A 24,829-nucleotide genomic window follows, 5' to 3' on the forward strand; every position below is an offset into this window, starting at 1 on the left:
TTTGTGCATATCTCTCTCTCTGTACACGTAAATATTTATATACGTCCCTATTAGTTAAACAAGAATATGCTTCCAGACTCTTATTCACAGAATAGACATACTTTTGTGGAGCACAAAGTGCTTTACATGATGCATATGCTGTGTTCTTTGCTTTAACATTTTTACTTATATGGCACTCAGACTGCTTTTCAGAAAAGGTAAAAATGTGTATAGATTTAGAAATGCTGAAGTGGCTATACGTGAAGACACGGGGAAAGAAAAATGTAATGGGATTGAAAATCATTTTCTAAAAGCAGAAAGGTGGCTTTTCTAGTCTTCTAAAATCTTAGAATGATTTAAAAATGATAATGGTTTCATTAGACATTAAATAAAAAGTTTATGATAGGTGTGGAGCTCCTCTGTATTAGACAATTACTTGTTTCACTTTAATGTACCATGATGAAATTTTCTTCAGAGTAAAATAGAATTGAAATAAAGCAGGATGAGGCCACAAGTTAGGCATGCAGAAGAGGAAGTATTTTTGGAATACCTAGTTTTCATTTGTGCTGCCTTATCTTTCTTGCATTGCTTCGAAACCCAAGCCTTTAATAATGTACAGGGAAAATAGCTGGAACTCAAAAAAGTGGTGTGTGGAGAAAATGAACAAATAGGCTTAAGGATGGATGCAGAAATGCTGCAGCTGTGCACAGGGATGTTTACATAAGCAAGCTCACTGTAACATACACACTGAAAAGTTTTACCATTGAGATGCATCCATCTTCAGTGACCACAGTTCATGCACTTCCACTAATGCAAAGTGATATCTCTTCCAGAATTCATCTTCTAGATCAGGGGTCCTCAAACTTTTTAAACAGGGGGCCAGCGTGCAGGTGAAGTGGCAGGCAGTCATCTGTGGCTGCTTGGTTTCCCCCCTCAGCCCCCGGCGGGGGGGTGGGGGTGGGGGGGATCTGTAAATACCAGGGGCCGGATTGAGGACCCTGGGGGGCCGTGTCCGGCCTGTGGGCCGTAGTTTGAGGACCCCTGTAATCTAGACGGTCAAGTGACCCCCAAAAGGAGTTTGTTTTTTGTGTTTTCTACCATGCCATAGCATCCTTTTTGTTTTCTTATTCCATAATTGCCTTATGACTCTGAATGGCAATGCTAATAGAATTTTTTTCCTTTTTTGGTAGTCTTAGTGAGTGCACTGCAGTCCAACTCATCTGGAGATAATTTTAGTGAAGTATCTAGCTTTTTTATGTCTCTGGCATACACAACTGAAAACATGTGATATGTCCTCAGAATGTGTAGGCCATAAGAGTTAACACAATTGAAATCCACTTAAAGACTCTCCCTCTCCCTTTTCTGATCACCTTTCATCTTCCTGTGTCCCGTCACCCCTTTCCATCTGTTTTTCTACTTCCTTCTCTTCTTGCATTCACTGTCAGGAAGGGCCGGCACCGAAGGGCCAGTTCAGCACAACACGACGCCGGCAGAGACTAGCAGCTGCAGTGGCTACAACAGTGAGTGGATTTAAAAATCAAGGGATAGCTCTAAAGATGGGGAGCTGTGTAACTTGAATGTGTAATAAGCTTATGAAAATGTTTCTTGCGCTTTTTGGAGGTGTCCATGCTACCCACTTTTGGCTGAGTTTCTAGAAGTGGTCAAGCCTGACACAAAGGAATTCCATAAATGTGGGTCTGAGCTTGTTTACATGGTACATGTCCCTCCTCCTTTATGCAAGTGCAAGTGACTTTTAGATTCAGGGCCCTGCAATATTTAAGCATGCCTTGACATACTCTGCTATATACTATACAAAATGGAAAGAAATGATCAAATTTTGTTAAAAGATTCTTGTAGCAGTCTATAGCAAGACAACAGAACCAAAGCAAGTTGTTACAAACAACCATGGAATTACACAATTTCCTGGGGTTTTTTTTGTTGTTTTTGGTTTTAGTAGTATAAGGTTAGTCTTTTCATTTGAGACACTTTCTATTACATTCCATAATTCAAAAAGTCATATTACTACCTCTAGTGTCTGTATTTAGTTTTGCTAATTCTCTTAAGTCTTTGACTTCTGGAGCTATGAAATCAAGACAAAGGCTGAGAACTGGAGGGGAAAGCGCTGTCTGTGAAATCAAATTAGCATCAAAAGAATATCTTCAGCTGCTGCTTTATCAGGAAAGCACTTATGAGGGGCACACAATAGAGACATTAATACTAATCCATCAACTGATTAGTACAACAGCTAGACAGGGAAGACCCTGTGCAGCCAAAGACTGAAGTGAGCTTTAAATACACACCTCTTACCTAGTCCAAGCAGTGAATGTTTTCACCAGGCTAAAGTACTCCAGGGTCTGCTGCTCTAGCCCACAGCTAAAATCCCCTAGATCAGACGTAGCTTCTACTCAAGCTCAAATACCTTGGGCTGCTGCTACTTGAACCACAAAACTCAGTTACTGTTAGGCCCTTCTAAAAAACCTGTAAGAAGTCAGCATTTCTCCAGTTCCCAGATTAACTCATCTAAATTTAATGCCCCATAATCAGTTGACGCTGAATGCTGTGCTCAATAATTGATTGATGTTCTGACCTTATCGATCTGCCTGCCTAGCAGAGAAATCAACCTGCTTCCTGGTTTATGTGTCTGAGCAGTATCAGTGGGAGGCTCTAACCAGGAGGTTCAGCAGTAGTTAAATAGCATTGGCAAGAGCTGTACCAAGGAGTCCTTCAGGGGAACAAATACAGCTGGACTTAGATTGCAAGGCAGTAGGAGTCCAGGGAACCGCTGAGTTATTACCTGCAGCTGAAGTGAGGACCCATTGAGGAAGGTCTTGGAGGAGCTAGAAAAGGGAGCTGGAGCAGGAGGAAGGAAAACCAGAGGCACCAGAATGACTGTACTGCTGTTGCAGTGGTCATGGCAATGACCCGTTCTTCCTGGCTGATGTAGCACAGTGCTTCTCTCCCAGACAGTGAAGCTGTGTGTATAGACTGAGGGATACAGAATTATATCAGTTAAATGCACAGAAGAAAGAGGAGGTTTTCCTTACAACCCACTCTACCAGGAACAGTCTGTTCCTACATGAACACATAATTTTGAAGAAGGTGATGGATGAGTGGGTATTAAGTCCCTGGGGTAAAGCAGAAAGTCAGGATAAGGTACATCTGAGGTCATGTCTAGAAGAGTGTGTGTATGGAGGAAACTGAAGTGATGCATCAAGAAACTAAATATTTTGAAAAAAAACTCCAAAACAACAACAAAAATACAATCAGAAGAAGAATGGGTAGTAAAGTCAAAATCAAGTCACCATGGATATATAGAGAAGGCACAGCAGTGAAAGGAAAAAAGGGGAAGAGAAGTATGTTGGCAGTGTTTCTTGGACTGTTGTGTGTTCAATGTGGATTTTTTTCATTTGTTGTGGAAAGTAGCTTGGAAACTGTTCTGAAAGATGCATACGAGGAGAGTTCATGTCAATCAACAGTTAAGTATTTTTGGTTCTTGTGTTTAAAGCAGTTGGCAAAGCAGCTGCTTGTCTGTGTGTTGTGAATGTATTTCTTGCAAGCAGTATGACAGTATTGGTAGAACATGTAAATGCTATTTCTAGGACACACTTTAAAATGCTATTTTTCCAATAAATATCACCGCAGAAACTTTGCTTTTCAGCCTGGCCAACTGAGGTATGAGGCAGAAATGATGGATCTAAAGCAGGTCTCTTCAGCTAGGTTCATCATAAAGTGAATAAAAAGCACCCCCCACTCCACATGTGGGCAGCCTACCTGCAGCTCTGCCAGTCTGTGCTGGGCTGGGGCAACAAGCCCCATCACCACAGGCACATGGGGCTGTGGGGAGTCTCCCTCAAGCTCCTGCATTATAGTTTAGGAGCAGCTTCTTTCCTGCCTTCAGGATGGGCTTTGAGGACTGGGTACATGCTTCCTGCACACACAGCTATCATGTAGCCACCTGCTCTGCCCTCCTGGAGCCACCTGGAGCAATTGAACCTTGGCGATGCTCCCAGTCAGAAAGTGCTGGGAATGTGCTCTCCAATTTAAGAAGTGAAAAAGTTTTGTGAAGGAAACTTGAAATTAACCTACATTTAGTCCCATCAGTCAATTAACCTAGTTTTGTTGGGCTGTTGAGAAAGGCAGTCTGGTACTTGCAAAGAAGATAACGTGTTAAATATCCAGTATGAATGGAAGGAATTTATTCTACATCTCCTGTGAAGTCATCTTGATATGAGGCTAAAATGAGGTCCAATAAAAAATACCCTCTTTGTTGATATAGCTGGAACTCAAAATACATGAGAGTAGAGAATGAAGGTTGTACTGGATAGGTGCCATAGAGCTGTTATTTTATGTGCTATAGGTATCTTGGAAATTGAGGAAGAACAGGATACAAAACAGGATTTTCCAGAGTATGCTCACGAGTGGAATGAGATGTGATGAATAGATACAACAGGATTTTGAGGTTTTGATTGGGGAATCCGAAAACTGAAATGTATATTGATGACAACTTTTATAGGAAGGGATTGATAAAGCCATTCCCTGATCTAATCAAATAACAAGGTACCAATTTCAAATACTGATGGTATTATAGAACTTATCTGTTGACAAAAATTCTTAGTAATATGACTTTTTATGTTATCTGCTGCTCTTTATCATGCCTTGGAAGACACATTTTATATTTTGGCCCTGTTTTTCATATCTGAATAATTACATTGGGCTGCAGTGTGGAAATTCTTGTTTAATACATTTGATTAATGTATTAGATTTGTGTTCAATGTGTTTAACAGTGCTTAATATTTAAATAAAAAAATGTGTTCTGCATGTCTTTTCTTTGCATCTGAATTTGAAAATTGGGTTCTTGGCCTGATTTTTATACAAATGTGCAAATGGTAAAATTAAAATACAACATAGGCTCACACACACATGCATCACATATATAGCAGTGGTAGCCATACACCGCATATGTAGTTTATAGATAACTGTTCAGTATACATGAGACATGTATGTAACTTCTAAAGAATTGCATGTATATTTTAATTACTGTGTCTGAAAAATACAGGAGAAAGATAAGTGGAAATGATAATAAACTAAATTCTTTGCTCCATCTTACTAAACAGTTTCTCTTTGTATTTATTTATGGTTCATGTACTTTAAATGAAAATCGGGTGGAGTTTTGTGGAGTTTTTTTTTGTTTTTGTTTATTTGTTTAGTTGAAGGAATATAGGAAAACGATATGCTTTTCCCCTCTTCATAGTTGTGAGTTTCAACTCCGAATTTACCAGTAGTTTTGAAAAACTTCAGTAATGTGTTTGATAATACTATATCCTATTTTTAGATCTGTGGAGGAGCTTGCATACTTCAAATGTTGATATTATAACAATAGTGTCATACTGCATGTATTCTCAGATGTCTTGATATAAACCAGCATATGTCATGGTTCAATTTTCCTGTCATCTTTTAAGCATTAGGAAATGGTTCATCTTTGTAGATATTAGAATTGAAATTCTCCATCATTAGCTATTAGCTATATATTTAGGCCTTCTTTTGTCTGTTTCAGTGAAAAATTTCAAGAGAATTCTGCATCAGCTGCAATGAGATTTAGGAGAGTAAGAAGTTACATGTCCACTCCTACCATGTTCTTTGCATTGTGAACTAAGTCTTTTGTTTGCAGAAGGAATTCGTATTTTGCTTCAACAAAGCCAAAAGGTTGGTTGCACCTTATACAATATTTCTTCACTCTTTCTTGCTGTAGGTCCCTTTCAGTGCTACAATGTCACCTGTTCGACTGCATTCATCCAATCCAAACCTTTGTGCAGACATCGAGTTTCAGACTCCCCCAAGCCATGTAATGGACCCTCTGGAGTGCTCTACCGAGTACATGAAGCTTCAAGAAGAATTCTGCCTGATGGCGCAAAAAGGTAATGGGAAATGTCAAGTCTTTCCTTTATTGTGCTTCTCTGTTGTGTTTATTGCCTTCACTTAGTTATGTCCAGGGCATTCATCTGCATTAGGTGATATTGTGTAAGAAATTTTAGATGGTCAGCTGGCTTACATAAAGATGACATGTATTATCCTTACACTTTCTGTGGATTACATGAATATAGAGATAGGTAAATTCTGATAAGACACATTTTTTAGAAGTCTTCTGAACTACTTGCTGCATCTTGTAAATACATGACTGAATTTACAAACATTTTGTTTCTCAATAAAATGCTTTATTTCTCCCCAAAGATGAACCAGAATGTCACTGCTATATAATGTTGTGCAATTAATTTTTGTGCAATGTTTTCTACATCAGTGGAAATAACAGAAGAAGAGCTTATTACTAGAATGTACTTCAGAAATGCCATTTTATTGCCAATAAATGAATGGTCCTACAGACTAAAAAATACTATTTAAAAGGGTTTGTTATCAGTTGCTGTAACAAACTTCAGAAATGCCATTTTATTGCCAATAAATGAATGGTCCTACAGACTAAAAAATACTATTTAAAAGGGTTTGTTATCAGTTGCTGTAACAAACATAGGACAAATGTGAGACTGATATCTTAAAAAATGTCAAAAACCTGTTCAAAGACCAAGTAATACTCTTTATTAGTGCAATACTGAGTTCTTAGCAGAACTGATTTTTTTTGTTACTCAGAAAATAAAATTAAAAAAAAAGAAAAGAAAACAACACACATTGGACATAGGTTTTCCAAATATGCATCTCACCGTAAGTTCAGCACCAAGAATATTGTCTGATGACATATGCTTGAATTTACTGTATGCACATTACAACCTCAAGCTTTAAGTGTTTGTACTTTGGAATGGATTACTTGAAGTTCAGATTCTTGTTTCAAATTTCCATAATTGTGGGATGGAAATATCTCTATTGCTGAAATATTGTAATAGATGGCAATGAGCAGTTCTATAGCTGAGAAAAAACTTGGTTTTTTTTTTCTTTTTGCTTAGTGCATTCTCTTTTGAAGTCTGCCTTTAACAGCATAGCTATAGAGAAGGAGAAGCTTAAGCAGATTGTTTCAGAGCAGGATCTTGCAAGCCACAATGCTCAAATATCACACCTCAGACAGTCCCTCTCTCAGGTATGTTCTTGATTTGATTTCAAGCACTTCTAGCTTGCCAGATGCACTATTTCTTTTGTATTTTGGCCATTTCTTGAGGTAGAAGGAGCCAAGAAAAAGCCAAGTTCTTGACCAGAACTGTGACACATACTCTGTTATGACATAAGTCTGACCTCAATGCATGTGGAGGTGAAGGATATCATTTGTCTGTGTAAGCATGCATCTGTTATGGTTTTCCAAAGCAAAGAAGGATCAAATGTTTTTATACAAATGCTAGATATCTTTCCTGGACTGTTTCCAGCACAGCCAAGGAAATATTCTTGTTTTCTTATTAAGTTTTAAATTTTGACTCTATATTTTCAGATTTGTTTTATATGTCCATGTCTTTAACTGAAAAAGGAATCTTGGGTTACAGGATAGTCGTGGGTAAATTGGATTTTTTCAAATAACACATCTGTTACTCTCCAGCGTCTCTCTCACCTAAGCCAAAGGAAAAACTGCCATTGGCTTTAGTGGGGAAGAAGAGGTAAAGCAACAGTAAGTCCTCAGGATGCAAAATAACTCAAAATTTTTAATTAATTGTCAAGGAAAAACATAAGAGCTTTTACTCTGAAGATCGCATTGGCATGGAGTACTGCATCTGCCAGAAATGTGAGCAGAGGTTTAAAGGCAAATAAAACTTCACCAAAATGTGTATATAATTTCATACACTGTTATTGTTATTGGGTTGGAGGTTTTTGCTAAGAGATAATATTGATGCACAACGTTTGTATAGATGCAGATGGTATTATATTACACAGATTGATTACTGCGTGTTGTAATAAAGAAAGGTTAAGGACAAGAGGTAAGGGTAACCATTTCTGGTTATTGATACAAATTTAACTAAGACCTGTGGAGACTTATTAGCACTTGTATGAAATAGGTGGTCATGTTTTCTTATTATTCTTGCCCTTCGTTGTCAGTCTAAAAGTCACGGTTGCATATTAGTTTATAGTCTCAATAGGCAATAAATGGAAATTTGACCTTAGATGGCTGGGTTTGATCAGCCTCCTGAACCAGGTTTGAGCAGTTTAAGAAGGTACTGTCAGGCTGCTGTCATCACCTTTCTTTCCTGGTAGATGGCAACTGTGAACATGCCTGGTCCATTTCAGCACAAAGCAAAATGGGGTAATTTAAACTGTTTAGTGACAGTTTAAACTAACCCGTTTTACTTTGGTCCTACTTTGTTTCAGTACATTCATGCAATCTATTCCTGATTCTGCACTAGGGGGAGGCAAAAGGAGGTTCTTACTCCATTACAACAGTAATTTTCTACTAAAACAGTATGTTATTTTCTATAATCCTCAGTGCTGGGGATATATTAGGGTGAAGTCAGTTCACGTTGTAGATATGTAACATGCTTTTTCTGAATTTCAGAGCCTTTCATGTGAGTCTTTCTAGATAACAGACAATATTTATATATGCACCCAAATGTACAATCTAGGTTGGGTTTTAAAAAAGGAGAAAAATCAGCAGGTATAAAACACCAGTTGAATGCTATTGGTATTTGTGACACTCTAATATCAGTAGTTTGAAATGAGTACATGTGTGCAAATACATCAATTGATCTGGATGGGCAAACACCCAATGATACTAGCCATTACATTGGTTTTGCTGGAAGGGAAGCCATTTCCTTTTGCAGGGTCTAAGTGCTGATACCCTTGGCTCAGAAAGAGCTGAGTAGTTGTAAACCAAGAATTGCTTCTTTGGGCATTGTGCAGGTAGTTCCCATTTGTTGTTCTGCAGCTTCATTCTTCCTTGCTGCATTCACTCCCCGTTTCCATAGTGTACATAACCCACCAGTATACCTGCCAAAGAGCGATCCGAAGAATTAAGGTAGAATGCCACTGTTATATTGTGGAAGAATATCTGTCCCTACTGCCTCCTGAAAAAGATCAATGAAGGCAAAATAAAAGGTTAAATCATTTTAGAGAGGATCTCAAAATAGGTATCTCTCTAAAAATGGAAAAAAGGAGGTTCTGTGTTTTCTTGGGAAATTGCTGGGAAGAAGCTACTTCTTTTTTTTTTTTTCTTCTTTTTTTTTCCCTGTTTAATGTTTACTTTAAAATCTTAAATGAAATGTGCAATTTTTATTTTAAGGCTCTCAACCAGAATGCTGAACTAAGGAGTCGCTTGAACAGAATACATTCAGAATCTGTTATTTGTGATCAGGTTGTCAGTGTAAATATTATCCCTAGTCCTGATGAGGTAAGACTTTGGCCTTTAATGGATTTAGAGTACAATCAAACCTTGCTAATTCTCACTAACAGTTGAAACACATCTGGCAAATTACAGGATTTTTCAGATTGGCAAGTGTTTATTTATAGATAAAGTCAGATTATATTTTCCCTATGTGAAATAAAACTTCTGTCTTTAATTTTGCATATGTCAGATCTTTTGAAACAACTCAGTTTAGTCTCTGCAGAGAAACAAGGAGGGACTCCGGTTTTGCAATATTAATTGTTGGCTGTGGGAATTAGTGAGGTTTTACTGTATTTGAATGTAACACACAGTAGCTAATCAATTCTGTATCTTAGTTTCTTGCCAAATCAACAGAACAGTTTAGTATGTGATGGCATGATCCTGCAAGTGCCTAAAGGGCCTGATGTTTAATATCAAGTGACACTGCTGAAATCAAAAAGATTTAGACTATGAACCAAATACTATACTGATACCATGTTTGCAACATCTGGTTTTGCTTTCCTCAGTCAAGAGATTATCTAACATTTGTATTAATAACAAGTCAGCTTCCCTCATGAGAAGGACAAACTTAATTTGTGAGCTGTAATATGTTACAATTAATGTGGTCACTTTGACAACCATTCTGCTTACATTTTACCAAAATATTTTTCATCTGTCACTTCCACTAATTTTTTTCTATGCATATGTCATTTCAGTTAACATACTCTTGTCTCCTAATTATTTCTTCCTACAAGAAAGGAAGGTGAAAATGTGTTTCCAATTACTTTTGTTTATTTGTTTTTTTGAAAATGTCCAAGCAATTTTTCCAAGAGTCCAGCATGTTGGAGACTAGCAACAGAAGATAGAGATGAAGTGGTGCCACAGCACAGGAATCTGTTGTGAAGTTCTGAACAATGACCATATCTTCTATTTTGGATTTGTTATTGGTTAGCTGTTTCTTTTTCATATGTACATCGTTGTCTTGGTACCAGTGTGTCGGACTAAAGGAGTTTTTCAAAGAGGTTCCCAGATCTGTCATTCACTTCTCTTGATTGTGTTATATATATATATATATATATATATTTATATATGTATAATCTTGCAGTGTATAGATAAGGCCTGTGTGAACATCTTTTTCAGTTAGGGGTATGTGTATTTTTCCAAGTTCCTCTAGCTTATACAAAATCTTGAAGTTTTAATCACTTTCTGTAAAGATAACAGTGAAATGAGCTTCTGTTTCCATTATAATTCATCAAACATTGTAAACTGTCTACAAGCTTATAAGCCCCAGTGAAAGAGGGGTGGGTTTTGACCTCTTGGCTTGTTTATGGGGTTTTTTGATTTTTTTTTTTTTTTTTTTTGCTGCATTTTGAGGCAACTATATAGAATAATTCTACAGAATTAAGATGTCAACAAAAACATTTGCACGATTACTGTAGGAAGATTAATGGGGATGGAGTTGCAGTCTGGAGTTAACTGTTTAAAAGGGCTTCAGTAGTTTCATCTGCATTATATCCCAGAAGCAACATGCTGTAAAAATGAAGGGGTTAAGTCAGAAGCCTGTTTCCCTTCACAGCAGCAGCTCCTTTGGTGGAATGGTACAGGGAGAGAATAATTTTTTCCCCCCTTCTTAAAGCAATATCCTATAGGGTAACACATTGAAACCTGGTGTTCCTCCCATCGATAGGAAGAAGAGGTTCTGCTGTTTAAATTAGCTGCCCCCCTACTGATCTATACATAACACAGTTTTGAACCCTTGCCTTTGCTGCTAAATTCTTTTTATAATAAACAATAGAGAGTTCATTCCCTATAGTAGTACTGAGTCAGTGTTAATGGCATAATTCAAGTGAGATTTGGAGTACAAACGTGGTATAAAAGCACATAAATACATATTATAGCCATCCTCCTGAATATTCCAACATTCAAACAGTTGTTACTAAACCGGTTGACAAGTGCATTTATTTTGAAAGTAGCTTATAACTCCCTGACCTTATAAAGCTTTATATTTGAAATTTGATTGGATCAAAGGTAGCTTCCAGTGATGTCATTTGTTATGACCAGGTGTATTTTCATCTGAATTTCATGGTTGAACTTGTCTGACAGTTGAGGTATTGTCCACAAAATCACTCTTCTGGAGACAGAACTAAATCTGTGATTATTCACACTGTTAAAACTTGGCAGTTGATGCTGAGCAGGCCTCAAATGAGGACATGTAGAAGACATGTAGCTCACTGCTCAGAATGCACTTTATTTTGTAACTGTCAAAGTCTTGTCAGTTAGGTGCACACAAAGCCTTACTAAAATGCTGTCTTTCCTATCTATGCTTACATTTGGCATAGAAAAATTATTCAGGTGATTTACCCCTTCTATGCATATTTCTTTTATATTAGAAATAATACTTCTATTTTTCTGTGCTTTATTTACAGACAGGTGAACAAATTCATGTCAGTTTGCCACTGTCTCAGCAAGTTTCTAATGAGAGCAGGCTCTCTATGTCTGAATCTGTTTCAGAGTTCTTTGATGCACAGGAAGTGCTTCTGTCTGCCAGCTCGTCAGAAAATGAGGTAGGCTATGACAGCATGCTGCAGCTTTGCTGTTGGACAGATTTAGATATTACTGCCACTAGTGAATGATTTTTTTTATTTTTACAATGCTATTAGAATAAAATTTATCAGAACGTATAAGGTGTAGATAAACAAACCTGAGACTCTCTTGTGATGGGGTGCAGAAGTTCACTGGTAAAACAGTTGAAAGTTTGCATCAGTAGCTTATGTTCAGTACGTGTCTTTGCTAGATGATGGCAGTTTTGCGTAAGGATGACATAGACAGGAGAAATTATGTCTGACTATGCAGTCAACTAATCTAGAATTTAAAATAGTCTCTTAAAAAAAAGTCTTCTGGTATACATAGAAAGTTATTCTCAGAGAAGTAGACAAAAGCCTGAAAAATTGGCTCACTCAAGCTCAAAGTTGAAGCAGTCAGATACAGTTCAGGCTCCTGAATCAAGTTGCTCTCCACAGCCCTTCTGTGCTACCCTAAATAAATGTTACCATTTAAAAAATATATTTATTTTTTTAAAATACCTTTTTATAAAGCCACAGTAGTGCTGTGGTCTACCACAACTCTTCTGTAAGAGGAAATTAGAGTGTGCCACCATATTTTGCCTTTGACAGGGATTGCTCATGTGCCATGAGTTAGCACAACCACAGCTGGAGTTGTTCATCTAAAGGATGGAATGGTTCCTTATCTTATTGTTTCTCTAGTTGTAAAGTACATGTTATCTCAATAGTCTGGATTGTCTATATCAGCATGGAGTATTGGTGCATCTGTATGGTATAAACAAAATGGAATCTTTACAAAATCACCCCCAAATGATATAGGCCTTATAATAAATACTGTGTCATCAGTAAAAACTGTAAAATATTTTGAAAGTCATATTTCTGGAGAAAAAGTTAATTTTGTTAAAAAAATTCTAAAAAATAATCTAACACTGATGTAGTTCTTGTTTTTCAAAATGGTAGGTTGATGTTTGTATAATTTTTTGCTGAAAAACAAGCTGCATTTTATTCTTTGGTTCTTTTATAAAGAGTACAAATCAGACTATCTCTTCTCACCTCCCATCCCCAGCACGTTACATTGTCAATTTTTTGTTTATCTCTGATCTCATTTGTAGTCACCCTTTTGGAAATTTAATGTTTGTGTTTGACTTCATAATACAGAATTCAGAAACATAAGGAGAGCATAGCATTTGTTTTGACATTTTAGTGCATTGGCAGTATGGGTTGACTGAAACATCCAGTTGATTTAGTTAAAAGCTCTAATTAGAGTTGATTTCTTTGAATATTTTTGTTTCAATTAATTATTTTTTTTCTAATTTGACAGTATATTTTATATGCATTTGACTTAATATTTTATTTATGTTTTAGGCTTCTGATGATGAATCTTATATCAGTGACGTGAGTGATAATATATCTGAGGACAACACCAGTGTTGCAGACAACATTTCTCGACAAAGTATACTGCTGTGTTTTAAACTTTGGGAAATTACTTTGGTTGTGTTCATGTACCAGATTTACTGCATGTCTGTACAAGACCAACTCAGCTGAAATCAGTGAAGCTGGGCTTGCTTGTTCTGGCAGTGATTTGGTTCAATGGATAAGTCTTTTTTTCTTAATCTGGTGCTTTTTTATGATAATAGTTTTTTCCCTTCCCAGTTCTTAATGGTGACCTAACAGGAGGTGCATTCAGGAACGGACGGAGAACTTGTCTCCCAGCTCCCAGCCCTGACACCAGTAACATCAATCTGTGGAATATTTTGAGAAATAACATTGGCAAAGATCTTTCCAAAGTATCCATGCCAGTTGAGCTAAATGAACCTCTGAATACCTTGCAACATCTTTGTGAAGAGCTGGAATACAGCGAACTGTTGGACAAGGCTGCTGAAACAGATGATCCGTATGAACGCATGGTAATAAATTTAATGTAGCACTTCTTATGTCTATATTAAAAAGGGACCTATTGAGTGAAGGTCTCTGCAGGGCCCTGTTTCCCTCTTCCTGTTCACAGACAACAGACCTCCCTGCTGGGTCAGATGAATGCTGTGAACAATTACAAGTGGTAGGTTTGATCTGAACAAGGCTGAGGGCCTTTCCTTGACTTCAAACGAAGTCCTGCAATTGTGACTCACTGATGTGAAAACTGATCTCACTCTCCATGACTGTATATGTAGGCATTGGCAGTTTCTAACCCTGCAGCATCCTTTCCCAGCTTTCAGTGATCAAGTCCAGCAGCCTCCAAGAGCTAATCAAGTCTGTGGCTGGCTTATGATCAATGTAGATGTCAATAAGATGTCATCCTAGGCAATTTCTAATAGAGAAGTTCCAAAACACCAAAACAAAGTTTGCCTGGGCAGCCTGACTTCAGCTCCCCTGTAAGTATGTCTTGTTTTCTTAACTGACAGCCAGCAGCCTATGTTCAGCTCTCAGGGTGTTTTGGTCTGTTGTGTCTCCTTTTCCTCAGAAGAAGCAGGGAAAGGCTGTTAGGGGAAAGTTGGCAGTGTTCTTGCTGAACATATCTACTGTTCCCTGGTATGGGTTGGCAGCGCTGTGGTTAACTGGGAGAAGAGAAGTTGCCTGGGGCTGTCATATGACCACATGCTCAGGTCCATGAACTGCCATGTTCATGTGGCCTGCAGGAGAGTGAGGGGTCCTAAACATTGGTATTTTTTCCTTGTCACTGAAGACGTTGGACCTACCTTATGATACAGGGGGTTGGATTATTTATCATGACATGCTGTTTTCCTACAAGAGTCTTTGTGTCCCTCACAAAAGAGAGACCCTGTAAGAACTGGGCAGGATTGTACTGAATAAAGCAGCCTGTTGGCTGTAGGACTCTGCCTCCTTTGTTGAAAAGCTTGGAAGGTGAGTATTGAAGGAGTCAGGAGAGTTCAGAAAGGAAAAGCCACAGTGCAACTGAAAGCTTCCTTGGAAATGTGGATTCAATCGCTTTCTCTGCTACAGATATCTAGTGCAATACTGGGGATACAAGCCAAATTACAAGCACCTTAAAAATATGAATCGCACACCCACACTGAGACACGTGGGGCTACCTTACAGAAGTGCTGAATATCCAAAGCATCAGTGGTAGCAGTGCTGTGAATATGTTACCTGCTTTGTCACCATTCTTTGAAAAATCAGGACGTTGCTATCTTAAATAAGTATCCAAAAATAGGAAAAACTTTTTTCTTTTCATTGCTCTATATATCATAAGAATAGATATATATCATAAGGATAAACACCCTCATTTCTCTATAGTGTCTTATAGTTAAATTCATGAAGAAGATTTTGGAAGAATAAAGGTTTTTACTGTTGAAGAAAAGCTCTTGGAGAACGTTAATTCTGTTGATGCTGCACTTATGAATAATATGAAATTAATAAAGAATGGAGCACCCATTACACTGTTGGAAGAAAACAAAGCATGTAAAAGCTCACATGAATGTTGCATCCTTGCTAGTATAAGGGGAGTGGGATGTGGTTAAGGTTCAGCCTGCTGTTAGCAGATTATCCACAGCTGAGAGATTTTTATCCCTGTATTGCTTTACTGAAGCTTTGTTTGGATGTCTTGAGTGCCTGTTGTGATTTTTTAAACTCTGCTAAAGGGAGCTGCAATCTAAATTACTGTGGCATGTCATTTAGTTTATTACTCCCAGCTAGGCCTGGTTTAGAGATTGTTGAGTTTTGGTTGTACATGTAGACAAGGGGGCTGATAGGTTGGTACGTGCATGGAAGATCCTGAGATAACTCATCATTAAGGACATCCTGAGTGAGAGCTGTTTGGCACTAAATAAAATAGTTCCCATAGGAAAATGGTATGCAATCTTATCATTGAAGTAGTCATATAATATTTAGTCACCAGTAGCATAGAGTAGAGCTGGTTCTGTGTTTTAGATTATTAATGATAAGCCTGGTTAAAGGTGGAAAAACAGTATATTGTGCAGATTGTTATTGTAGGGGACCATTGAAAGAGACTGACTGAGGCCATGAAGAAAAACAAATTGTATCAACTAAAGAAATAACAGTTTATACTGCTTCTGTTTGGGTTGCATGGCTTCACTCTGAGGCATACTTCATTAACCCAGATTTCATTCTGAGTGGAGTGAGTTGTGTGATATCATATAGTGATGGCATATACACAAGAATCTCTGCCTATTCTCACTTTCGTTGCTGTTTGTATTTTCACAGGTTCTCATAGCTGCTTTTGCAGCATCAGGCTATGCCTCTACATACTTTAGAGCAGGAAGCAAGCCATTTAATCCAGTGCTTGGTGAAACTTATGAATGTATTAGAGAAGACAAAGGATTTCGATTTTTCTCAGAGCAGGTAAAGCATATTTCTGGATAAACACTTGTTTAAATTCAGATTTTGGTTTCTTTTTTTTTATAGAATAATCTTGGGGTTTTTTTTCTAGTTAGGATAGTTTGCTTTTTTAGTAGTAAAGAAATGTTAGTATGAGTGAATTTCATTAAATGGTAGAAGGTATATATTTTTATAGTAGTTATAAGGAATTGTTTTAAGTACATAACATTTTAAGTACAAACTTGGGTTGCATCTGTTTTCATAGCAACATAGGCTAATAGCTATTTATTACTTTAATATTGCAGTAAAAATTGTATTGTCTTAGAAAGGAAAATGATTTGTTTTAACTTAGCCAAACTGTTTTTCAGGTTAGCCACCATCCTCCCATTTCAGCCTGTCACTGTGAATCGAAGAATTTTGTGTTTTGGCAAGGTATATTTTTAATTCAAAAGCATACACTCTTATTTTTTTATTAGCAAGTAAAAACTTTGTACAAGCTGAGCTTTGCATTTGGAACTTACTAAAAATTTCTATACTTATTCTTTCTGTAGTAACATAGTACAAACTGATGTTCTGAAATATTTCAGTCCAAATTCTCATTAAGAGTGAGCAGACATGTTACAACTTCCCTTGTCACTTGCAGTCTGTTTGTGCTTTTCCACTTAGAAGTTCGTTTACCAGGAAAATTAATATTTTTTACAAACACAAGCAGTTCTTTTTACACAGCTGAACAAGCAGCTTTCTTTTCTTCTATCTGCTGGCATATACCTTTAATTTGTATTGAGTGTTTTCATGAGAGATTTGACAATTATGTAGCACAGGCATGACTCCTAGAAGAAAATGAAACATATCTTTTGTTTTGCTGACCTAATGTAATTTTCTAGTTTTGTTTTTTTGTTCTTTTGTATCTTCATGGCAACCTCATACTGTCCTTTTTAAACTGGATGGTCTAGCATAGATCATCTTGTGCCACACAGATCACTGCAAGGGGGAAAAGTTTGGTCTTTCCAGTTTTGTAAATCTTTACTATTATATTCAGATATCAGGTGGAAAAACAAATTCTGGGGGAAATCAATGGAAATTCTACCAGTTGGAACCTTGAATGTGACTCTTCCAAAGTAAGCTACTGTCCTATTTCCTTTTTATTTCACATTTTATTTATTTGTTGCAATCTAATCTGTTCCGCCTCATGAATGGGGTGGGAAATGTATGCAGACATCCCATGAATGGTACTGGTGAGAGTTAGTGTGTAGCTCAGATCTCGCCTTAGTATACAGGTGGCTATACTAAAGCATTTTTGAGCCTGAAGATCCATTTGGGTTTTTGGAGGAAAAATATATAAAGTCTCTAGAAAGCGATAGACAGAGGAAGATAGAAATGTTTTAGGAGTGACAACCCGAGTTTTACATGTACAGTAGTGATCAACTGTTCAGAACAAGACTGCAATACAGGACTGTCAGCAGCTAGTACTGTCCTTACTAAGGCTATCAATACTGCTAAGTGTTCCCTCAGAACAACCACTAGGAACAGTGTAAGGTCATTTTTCAATATGTAGATAAGCCAAAATTATTAATCTGTTCTTCAGATGTTGACAGAGTAGTAAGAATAAGTTGTTTCCCCACAGGTAAGACTAGTTGCAAGTTGTAAATCCTGAGAGTAGGCAAGAGGGGGATACTTTAAATGTGTCTGCAGCTTTTGCAGTACTTGTCCTGCTCCTGGATATTGCAGCCAGCCTTTCTTTCTGCCTGTAATGGTATGGCATCACTCCACCTCTTTATCCATCTCATGAAATTGAAGTAAATGTACTCAACAGCATCTTTGTCTTCTGTCTTCATGCTTGCCCCTCAGCTCTGAACGAGAATGTGCTTTGCATGATGTAATTCCCTCACTTTATTCCATTTTTTGACAATAGAGATGCTCTGACTCTGAGTAGTTACAGAGGGGAAGGGATAACGTACCACAGAGCTCCTGCTTCCTACTTCCTTTCTGTTATCTCCTTTCTGTATTTGTTTATTCTATTTGTAATTTTATTACATTGTCTGCTTTTAGCCTCAGTTCAGCCTAATGTTGATCTTTGGGTCACTGTCCTGCCCCTAAAGGAATTGTGGCCAAAGCACTTAATGCTCTGGGGACAGTGAATATACCATGCAGGGCTTTGGTAGTTCATGATGTTTTGATTTGTGACCCATAGCACGGTTCTTCGGTTCTCTGCTCTAGAGCTTAGGTGAGCTCCTCTATGGAGGATTAGTTATGTAGCCAGAACCAATGCTTTATTAAATTAAGCTATTGTTTCAAAAGTTTTTGAGGAATATGGTCCTGTATTTATGGAAATGGAGTTACAGTTTACTTTTTTATCTGTAACAATCGTGACTAATTTATGTTACCAACTACTTGTTAATCTGTTCTTAGGTATGGAGACTACTATGTCTGGAACAAAGTCACTACTTGCATACATAATATACTTAGTGGAAGGAGGTGGATAGAACACTATGGAGAGATAACTATCAGGAACACAAAAAGCAGTGTTTGTATTTGTAAACTCACATTTGTCAAGGTAACATATGTAATCTAATACATATCATATAATCATAAAACTGCATAGTTTAAGCATACATCAAGCTGTTTCTTCGGTATTCCTGAATTCCACATTCCACGTTTTGTCTTATCAACATTTGTAAACATCTAAATTGCCAGATGAGTGCTATGTTAAGTAGTATGACTATTCCGTTGAACATCTGATATCAGTGTGTTGCCTTGCTGTATAGCTGCGTGCTATACTGTTGTTGGTTTTTGGTTAAAAATGAAATGTCAAAATTTCTCTTCTATTACCACAATGAAATTGCAAATAATTGTAACTTCTGTGCCATTTTACTTCTGCCTTTACTGGAATTAGGCAGTCAATATTTTATGTCTTTAGATTAAATAATACCGCTTTGGTTTATAGTATTTTAATATCTAGAAAAGGACTATATATAAAAACAGATCACTGTATAGCTATGTAACTCAATTATTTTCCCTAAAATTGTTTGTCTTCATATTGCAACAAAATACATCAATACCATTAAAGTATCAGCAATGGTATGTTACTGTAAATCTGAAATTAATATTTTGATGTAGATTCTGAGAATGGGCAACTGGCTCAGTAGCGGAAGGTGTAAGAAATAAATATGTCTAAGAAAAGCAAAACAGAGAAACAGAAGGCAACAAATAACAAGTAATACTGCCTGAACCTCTCCCCTGCTGCAAAGTGTAGTGTGCAGCACCTGTTGAAGGATTCCCTTATGTGTACAGGTATATTCAGTATTTCCCATATGGAAAGAAGAGAGTTAGCTGGCTCTGATCGTGCAACTTTCAAAGTGTCAATTTTGCTGAATTTTTTGTGATTTGGGTTAATAAACAACAATATAGTTGCCAGATGTGCAGATAATCGAAATACCTTTATACCAAAATCATGTATCAAATTATTCAGTTACTCATATACTAAATCAGTTAATATTCAGATCATCTGAATATTGAATTCTGATATTCAGGGTTTCAGGTGAGGTGTTCTGATACAAAATTTGGATGGCTGGTGCCACATTCATTCATGCAGTATATGTATTGGTATAATGGGTAATGCAAAAACCAGTGTGAACTATTAATTCTTTGTTAAACTTGCAGGTGAACTACTGGAATTCAAATGTAAATGAGGTCCAGGGTGTTGTGATAGATCAAGAAGGGAAGGTGGTACATCGCCTTTTTGGAAAGTGGCATGAAGGCCTTTATTGTGGGGTTGCACCTTCAGCCAAATGCATATGGAGACCAGGTAAGAAGGTTGTAATAAACTCTGGCAGGCACTGTAGTGTAACCCTAAACTATTTAAAGCTGTTTTAGCCATCATTTTAAATATTCAAAATACTGTTTGAGAGATTAATTTTATGGTTAGACAAATAACCAAGAATTTACATGAGTTTATAATAACAGTAAATGGAAAGGCATAGTCTTCTACATCTCAGTCTGACTGCTGGTCAAATATTCTGGGGCACTAGGGTCAACATAAGAACAAAATATATATTAAAAAATTAATATCTAGGCCTGCCTTTTCATGGAGAGCAGGACAGCTTTTTTGAATTCAACAAACAGGAGCTGCTGATGTACTGAGTTTATTGTCTTAATGCTTTATTAGCCTAAAGGATTGGTCTTCAGAGATGGCAAGCTTCTGTGATTTCAGGAACTGATTTCAACTTTCTACTTGATTAGAGGCACTGAGGTTGAATTAGTCATCGTTTGCACCTATAGTATCTTTCATACATGCAGACTCATTATCCAGGAATTGTCAATATCATTAATATTTTGAACTCTAGTCTGTATCGATAGTATTTGAAACCCTACGTTGCACCCTACTCTCTGCAACACCAGCTCTGACTTCTGTTAGTGCTAAAGGTGTTGGACAGTGCTGAATCAGTCTGCAAGTGAGCATTACGCTCCAGAATTAACTCTGAAGATCAGGTAAGGTTAGCTTTTATACAGACATTTGATAAGTCCACTTTCCAGAGAACAGGAAACTATGTTTAACTCGAAAATTCTGAAAACAGTAATTTTTATTTAAAAAGGAAGGAGGATCATGAACGTTTTGATTCTTAGCATGACATTACAACCTCTGCAGGATAAGCAGTTGAAATTTTTAGTGAACGTCGTTCCACCTAGAAAATAGCTTTTGGTGCTTTTTAGTTGCATCTGAGAGTAAAATATATTAATATTTTTGCAGTTATAATTTAATAAATAAATGAATCTCTTGCATATTTAGAGTAATAGTTTAAAAAGCTTTTTTCTTTCTCATACATACTCATACAGGCTCCATGCCAACCAATTATGAACGTTATTATGGCTTCACAAGGTTTGCTATTGAGCTCAATGAATTAGATCCTCTACTGAAAGATCTTCTTCCTACAACAGATGCGCGATTCAGGCCAGATCAAAGGCAAGAATGCTTGTTTATACACTTAATATTTGGTGGTTTTAGGGCTGGGTTTGGCTGGGTATTGAATTCTGTCTGTGCCTTCACTACAGTCTAAACTAAGCTTTGGAGGATTCTGCTAGAAGAGAAGATATTCAGTATTGCAGTCAAATTTCTGCTTTACCCAGTTGAGGGAAAGTAGAAAGGATCTTGTTGGTTTAGTAGAACTGTCCAATCTTTGGGCAGAGGTAGGATTCCTCATAACAAAACTGGAAAGACAGGCTCTGAAATGTCTGAAATGGCTTTCTGCTGTGAATGGAAGCAACATTAATTCCCTCCTCGTTCTCAATTCACAGTACTTGAATGTTCATGATATGCTGAAGTTACTAAAGAAAGTGTATGCCTTAGGCTATATATAGGTCAGGTACATGTAACTAGGGAGTCACATCTCAGTTACATCTCAGTTTATTTTATGAGGTTATGACTAGATCTAAAAGTAGTACAATGCAGATAACAGGCTTGGCTTCTGTTTGTCTTATGTGATGATTCGTGCTAGAAAATTCCTTGTTCTAGACACTGTACGATTGCTATAGGACCTGCTCTTATTCTTACAGGCTTCTGGAAGAAGGAAATATAGAAGCAGCAGCATCTGAGAAGCAAAGAATAGAGGAACTCCAGAGAGGTCGGAGGCGGTACATGGAAGAAAACAGCATTGAATATGTACCAAAATTTTTTAAGTGAGTCTATTCTCTTCATATTAATTGCAATAGTAAGTGTTTTCTATAGTATGACTGGAAAAAGTACTACAAGAATTACCACCAACAAAGCCTGTTAATTGTGAAAGCCTGGAAAATGGCAATTTTAAGAAAAACGATCAGTTACCTAATCTCTGCCTGAAGCAGTTTTATACATAGTTTAAAATTTCATAATTGAAACATTATTTTCCCACAATGGGCAACAGCTGTACAATCCTGCTGCACCCCTTGGCCAATGTTTTTTGAATTCTGAAGTGGAATAGAAGCATATTAGGTTCTAAGATTTAACTATATTATTGTTTTAAGTCATTGCATAAACAAAGTAATAAATAGTGATCTGAATAACAACATCATACATATATAACTCTCTATAAAATGTCTATATAAATAATGTGGAGGGTCTTTGTTTTTGTTTTTAATTAAGCATTTTTCTGAAACAAGTGATAGTCATATCAGATAGCCTCATGCTTAGCATGAGGAATCAAAAGTGAAAACACTGGACATGCTTGATGCAGTTTTGTAGTAGAAGATGAGCAAAATAAAGAGGAGAGAAATGATTAAATGATAAAAGGCTTGCATTCGTCAAGCTAGATCTCATGATTGATCCACTGCACATCATCAGAATCTGTAATGGCCAAAGAGGCTTTATATGGCTCTAAGACCTGCTTACACAGATCAGACAACAGATCTGCAATCTTGGCTGTTTTCAAAACCTTCCACTTTTGACACAGCTAGAGGCTGATTTTGATTTTTAAACCCCTGATGGTTCTTGTGTCCATTAGAAATATGAAATCAGATTTAGTATTGGATTAGATCAGAGTGGTATGGAATTTGATTTCATATTGTATAAGAACAGAGATCTATGGTCAGAACTTTTTTTTCCTCTTTTTTTCTTTTTTTCTTTTTTTTTGTTTTCTTTTTTCTTTCTACAGAAAAGTTATTGATGCTAATCAAAGAGAAGCCTGGGTTACCAATGACACCTACTGGGAACTACGAAAGGATCCTGGCTTTAGTAAAGTAGAAATTCCCGTACTCTGGTAGACTGAGAATGTAGATCTAGTAAACATATCACTCTGAAGAAAAAAATAACTATGCACAATATGTTTCTTATAGCTAAGCGTGGTTTGTGGGTCTATGGAAAAACCTATCACTCGCATTTATATTCATCTTTATAACGGACTTTTGAAAGTGCATTAGACCAGGCCCCTGACCACTTCTGGATCTTTTTAATTTTGCAGCAGCCATTAAAAAAAGAAAGAAAGAAAGAAAAAAAAACCACAAACAAACCAGAAACCTTTTAAAGTTTCATACACTGAAAATTCAGAGCAAAAGAAGCAGATGAGTTATCCAAAGTCACTCGGAAGAGGCAGTAAACACAGAACTGCAACCGGTGCTTTAAACAGACATTAAAAGTAATGTAATTTAAATTAAGAGGAAAAAAAAAAGGATGAAAAAGAGAAAAAAAATCCATTTTGTTTCAACTATTTTTGTTAAAAACTTTTGGGTCACAACACTGTCATTTCTGGCTTCAGGTTAGTCCTTTGGTGTGATGTGCTTGGACTAGCCCTTGTCAAAAAGATATGCTTTTCTGGAAGCTGTTCCCACTCATATGCCATTGTTCATGCCTTAAACAAAATATGAAGATGTACAGTAAGTAATTTTAAAATATGTATGCTTAGGCTTGTGTGAAGGGCAGATTTTTAAAACACTAGAATTTTATCATGATATAAATATTGGAGAACCTGCATTATTTAAAATCAAAAGACAACGAAACATCTAACTATATTTCAGAGGAATGAGATCAACTGTACATGCTTTACCTTTGGGAAGCTGACTGTGTAATCAGACTGAAAAGAAACTGCTAAATGGTTGAATTTGAGACAATTTTGATAAATGCATATAAATCACTAGTCAGAAAGTTCATAATTTAAATGACAGATGCCAAGATGCAATCATCACTTTTACCATGGCTGGACATAGTCTCACAGTGAATCTCATTTCCCCATAACTGTTTATACAACTAGAATTCCCTGAAGCTTTGCAACAGTGTTGAAAACACAGAAAGATTTCATGGGAAGGTCTCACTGGCTTCTCTCCAGAAACTGAATAGTACTGTAAATGCAACTATTTTCTGCCACAAGGTTTACTTTACTGGCTCTGTTTTTTCCTCATCCACTTTTTTAATCTAAATTTATATTTGATAGTATGGCAGAGGCTCCCATGTGTTGTAGCTAACAACTACTTCTTGTGTTGCCAGAATAGCTTTTGTGCAAAATTCTATTTTACAGTTTTTCATAAAGTGATTCTATATTTTTGATTAAGCACAAGTCTCTTAGGTGTTGTTAAGTCTCAGTTAATATATGTGGGAGAAGGCTTGGCACTTTCTATTTGAAAATCTCTGAAACATTAAACAGTAGGAGGGCAGATTTTAATGAAAGGAAAAAAATAATTTTATTAGGTAAAAACTGCATTCCATATGGTATGATCTAGTCTTCTGTTTATGCGTGTATTAGAGATCCAGGCACTGATGATAGGTTAGGTTTCATGCATGTACACTGTATTTTTTTCAATACGTACATGGCATACATAGTGCACTTGAATTTTTCTGTTTAAGGTTGATTCCAGTACTGAGACCTAAAAAAATTATGAAATAGGTATGTGATCCTGCCAGCAGAGCTGCTTGAACAGTTCTCAGTAGATTACCACACATACCTAGTTCTCCACCTTCTTCTTCCTTTTGCAATCAGGTCCCTACAGAACTGAGATTATTTAATATGCATTTAGTTCTCCCCCTTGTTTGTATGACAAAGCAACTGGCAGAGCAACTAGCTACTATTGAATTCAGATTTCTTCACACAGTTCTGTTATCAGGAAGATCTATGAAAACCTATAGAAAATATTAAGTAGACTTGTTAAGAATTCTGAATGCTCATGGATTGCTTATGAATATTTGGTATAAAAAAACCTGTGTGCAGATTAACAGGATTTCTTCCAAAGCAAATTTTGAGTTATTCAAAGAATGCTG

The 24,829-nt window shown here is 36.8% G+C and overlaps 1 protein-coding gene across 5 annotated transcripts in view; it reads left to right on the forward strand.

Annotated features, from left to right (window-relative positions):
• Positions 1 to 23,077, forward strand: part of OSBPL6 (oxysterol binding protein like 6) — a 98,217-nt gene extending 75,140 nt beyond the window's left edge. For 2 of the 5 annotated variants that reach the window (XM_040603462.1, XM_040603464.1), the window contains 14 exons: positions 5,729 to 5,894; positions 6,930 to 7,060; positions 9,179 to 9,286; positions 11,686 to 11,823; positions 13,186 to 13,273; positions 13,474 to 13,727; positions 16,000 to 16,137; positions 16,482 to 16,545; positions 17,153 to 17,231; positions 18,523 to 18,667; positions 19,774 to 19,918; positions 20,947 to 21,073; positions 21,664 to 21,786; positions 22,737 to 23,077. In XM_040603462.1, the coding sequence (XP_040459396.1) occupies positions 5,729 to 5,894; positions 6,930 to 7,060; positions 9,179 to 9,286; positions 11,686 to 11,823; positions 13,186 to 13,273; positions 13,474 to 13,727; positions 16,000 to 16,137; positions 16,482 to 16,545; positions 17,153 to 17,231; positions 18,523 to 18,667; positions 19,774 to 19,918; positions 20,947 to 21,073; positions 21,664 to 21,786; positions 22,737 to 22,845 (1,815 nt within the window). In that variant the 3' untranslated portion in view covers positions 22,846 to 23,077. Of the gene's footprint in view, positions 1 to 1,424; positions 1,500 to 5,728; positions 5,895 to 6,929; positions 7,061 to 9,178; positions 9,287 to 11,685; positions 11,824 to 13,185; positions 13,274 to 13,473; positions 13,728 to 15,999; positions 16,138 to 16,481; positions 16,546 to 17,152; positions 17,232 to 18,522; positions 18,668 to 19,773; positions 19,919 to 20,946; positions 21,074 to 21,663; positions 21,787 to 22,736 lie in introns of all 5 variants that reach the window. The other 3 variants (XM_040603461.1, XM_040603463.1, XM_040603465.1) reach the window with 3 other exon arrangements.
• Positions 23,078 to 24,829: the final 1,752 nt, after the last annotated feature.

The sequence above is a fragment of the Falco naumanni genome, chromosome 8, assembly GCF_017639655.2.
Source record: "Falco naumanni isolate bFalNau1 chromosome 8, bFalNau1.pat, whole genome shotgun sequence".
Lineage (NCBI taxonomy): Eukaryota > Metazoa > Chordata > Aves > Falconiformes > Falconidae > Falco > Falco naumanni.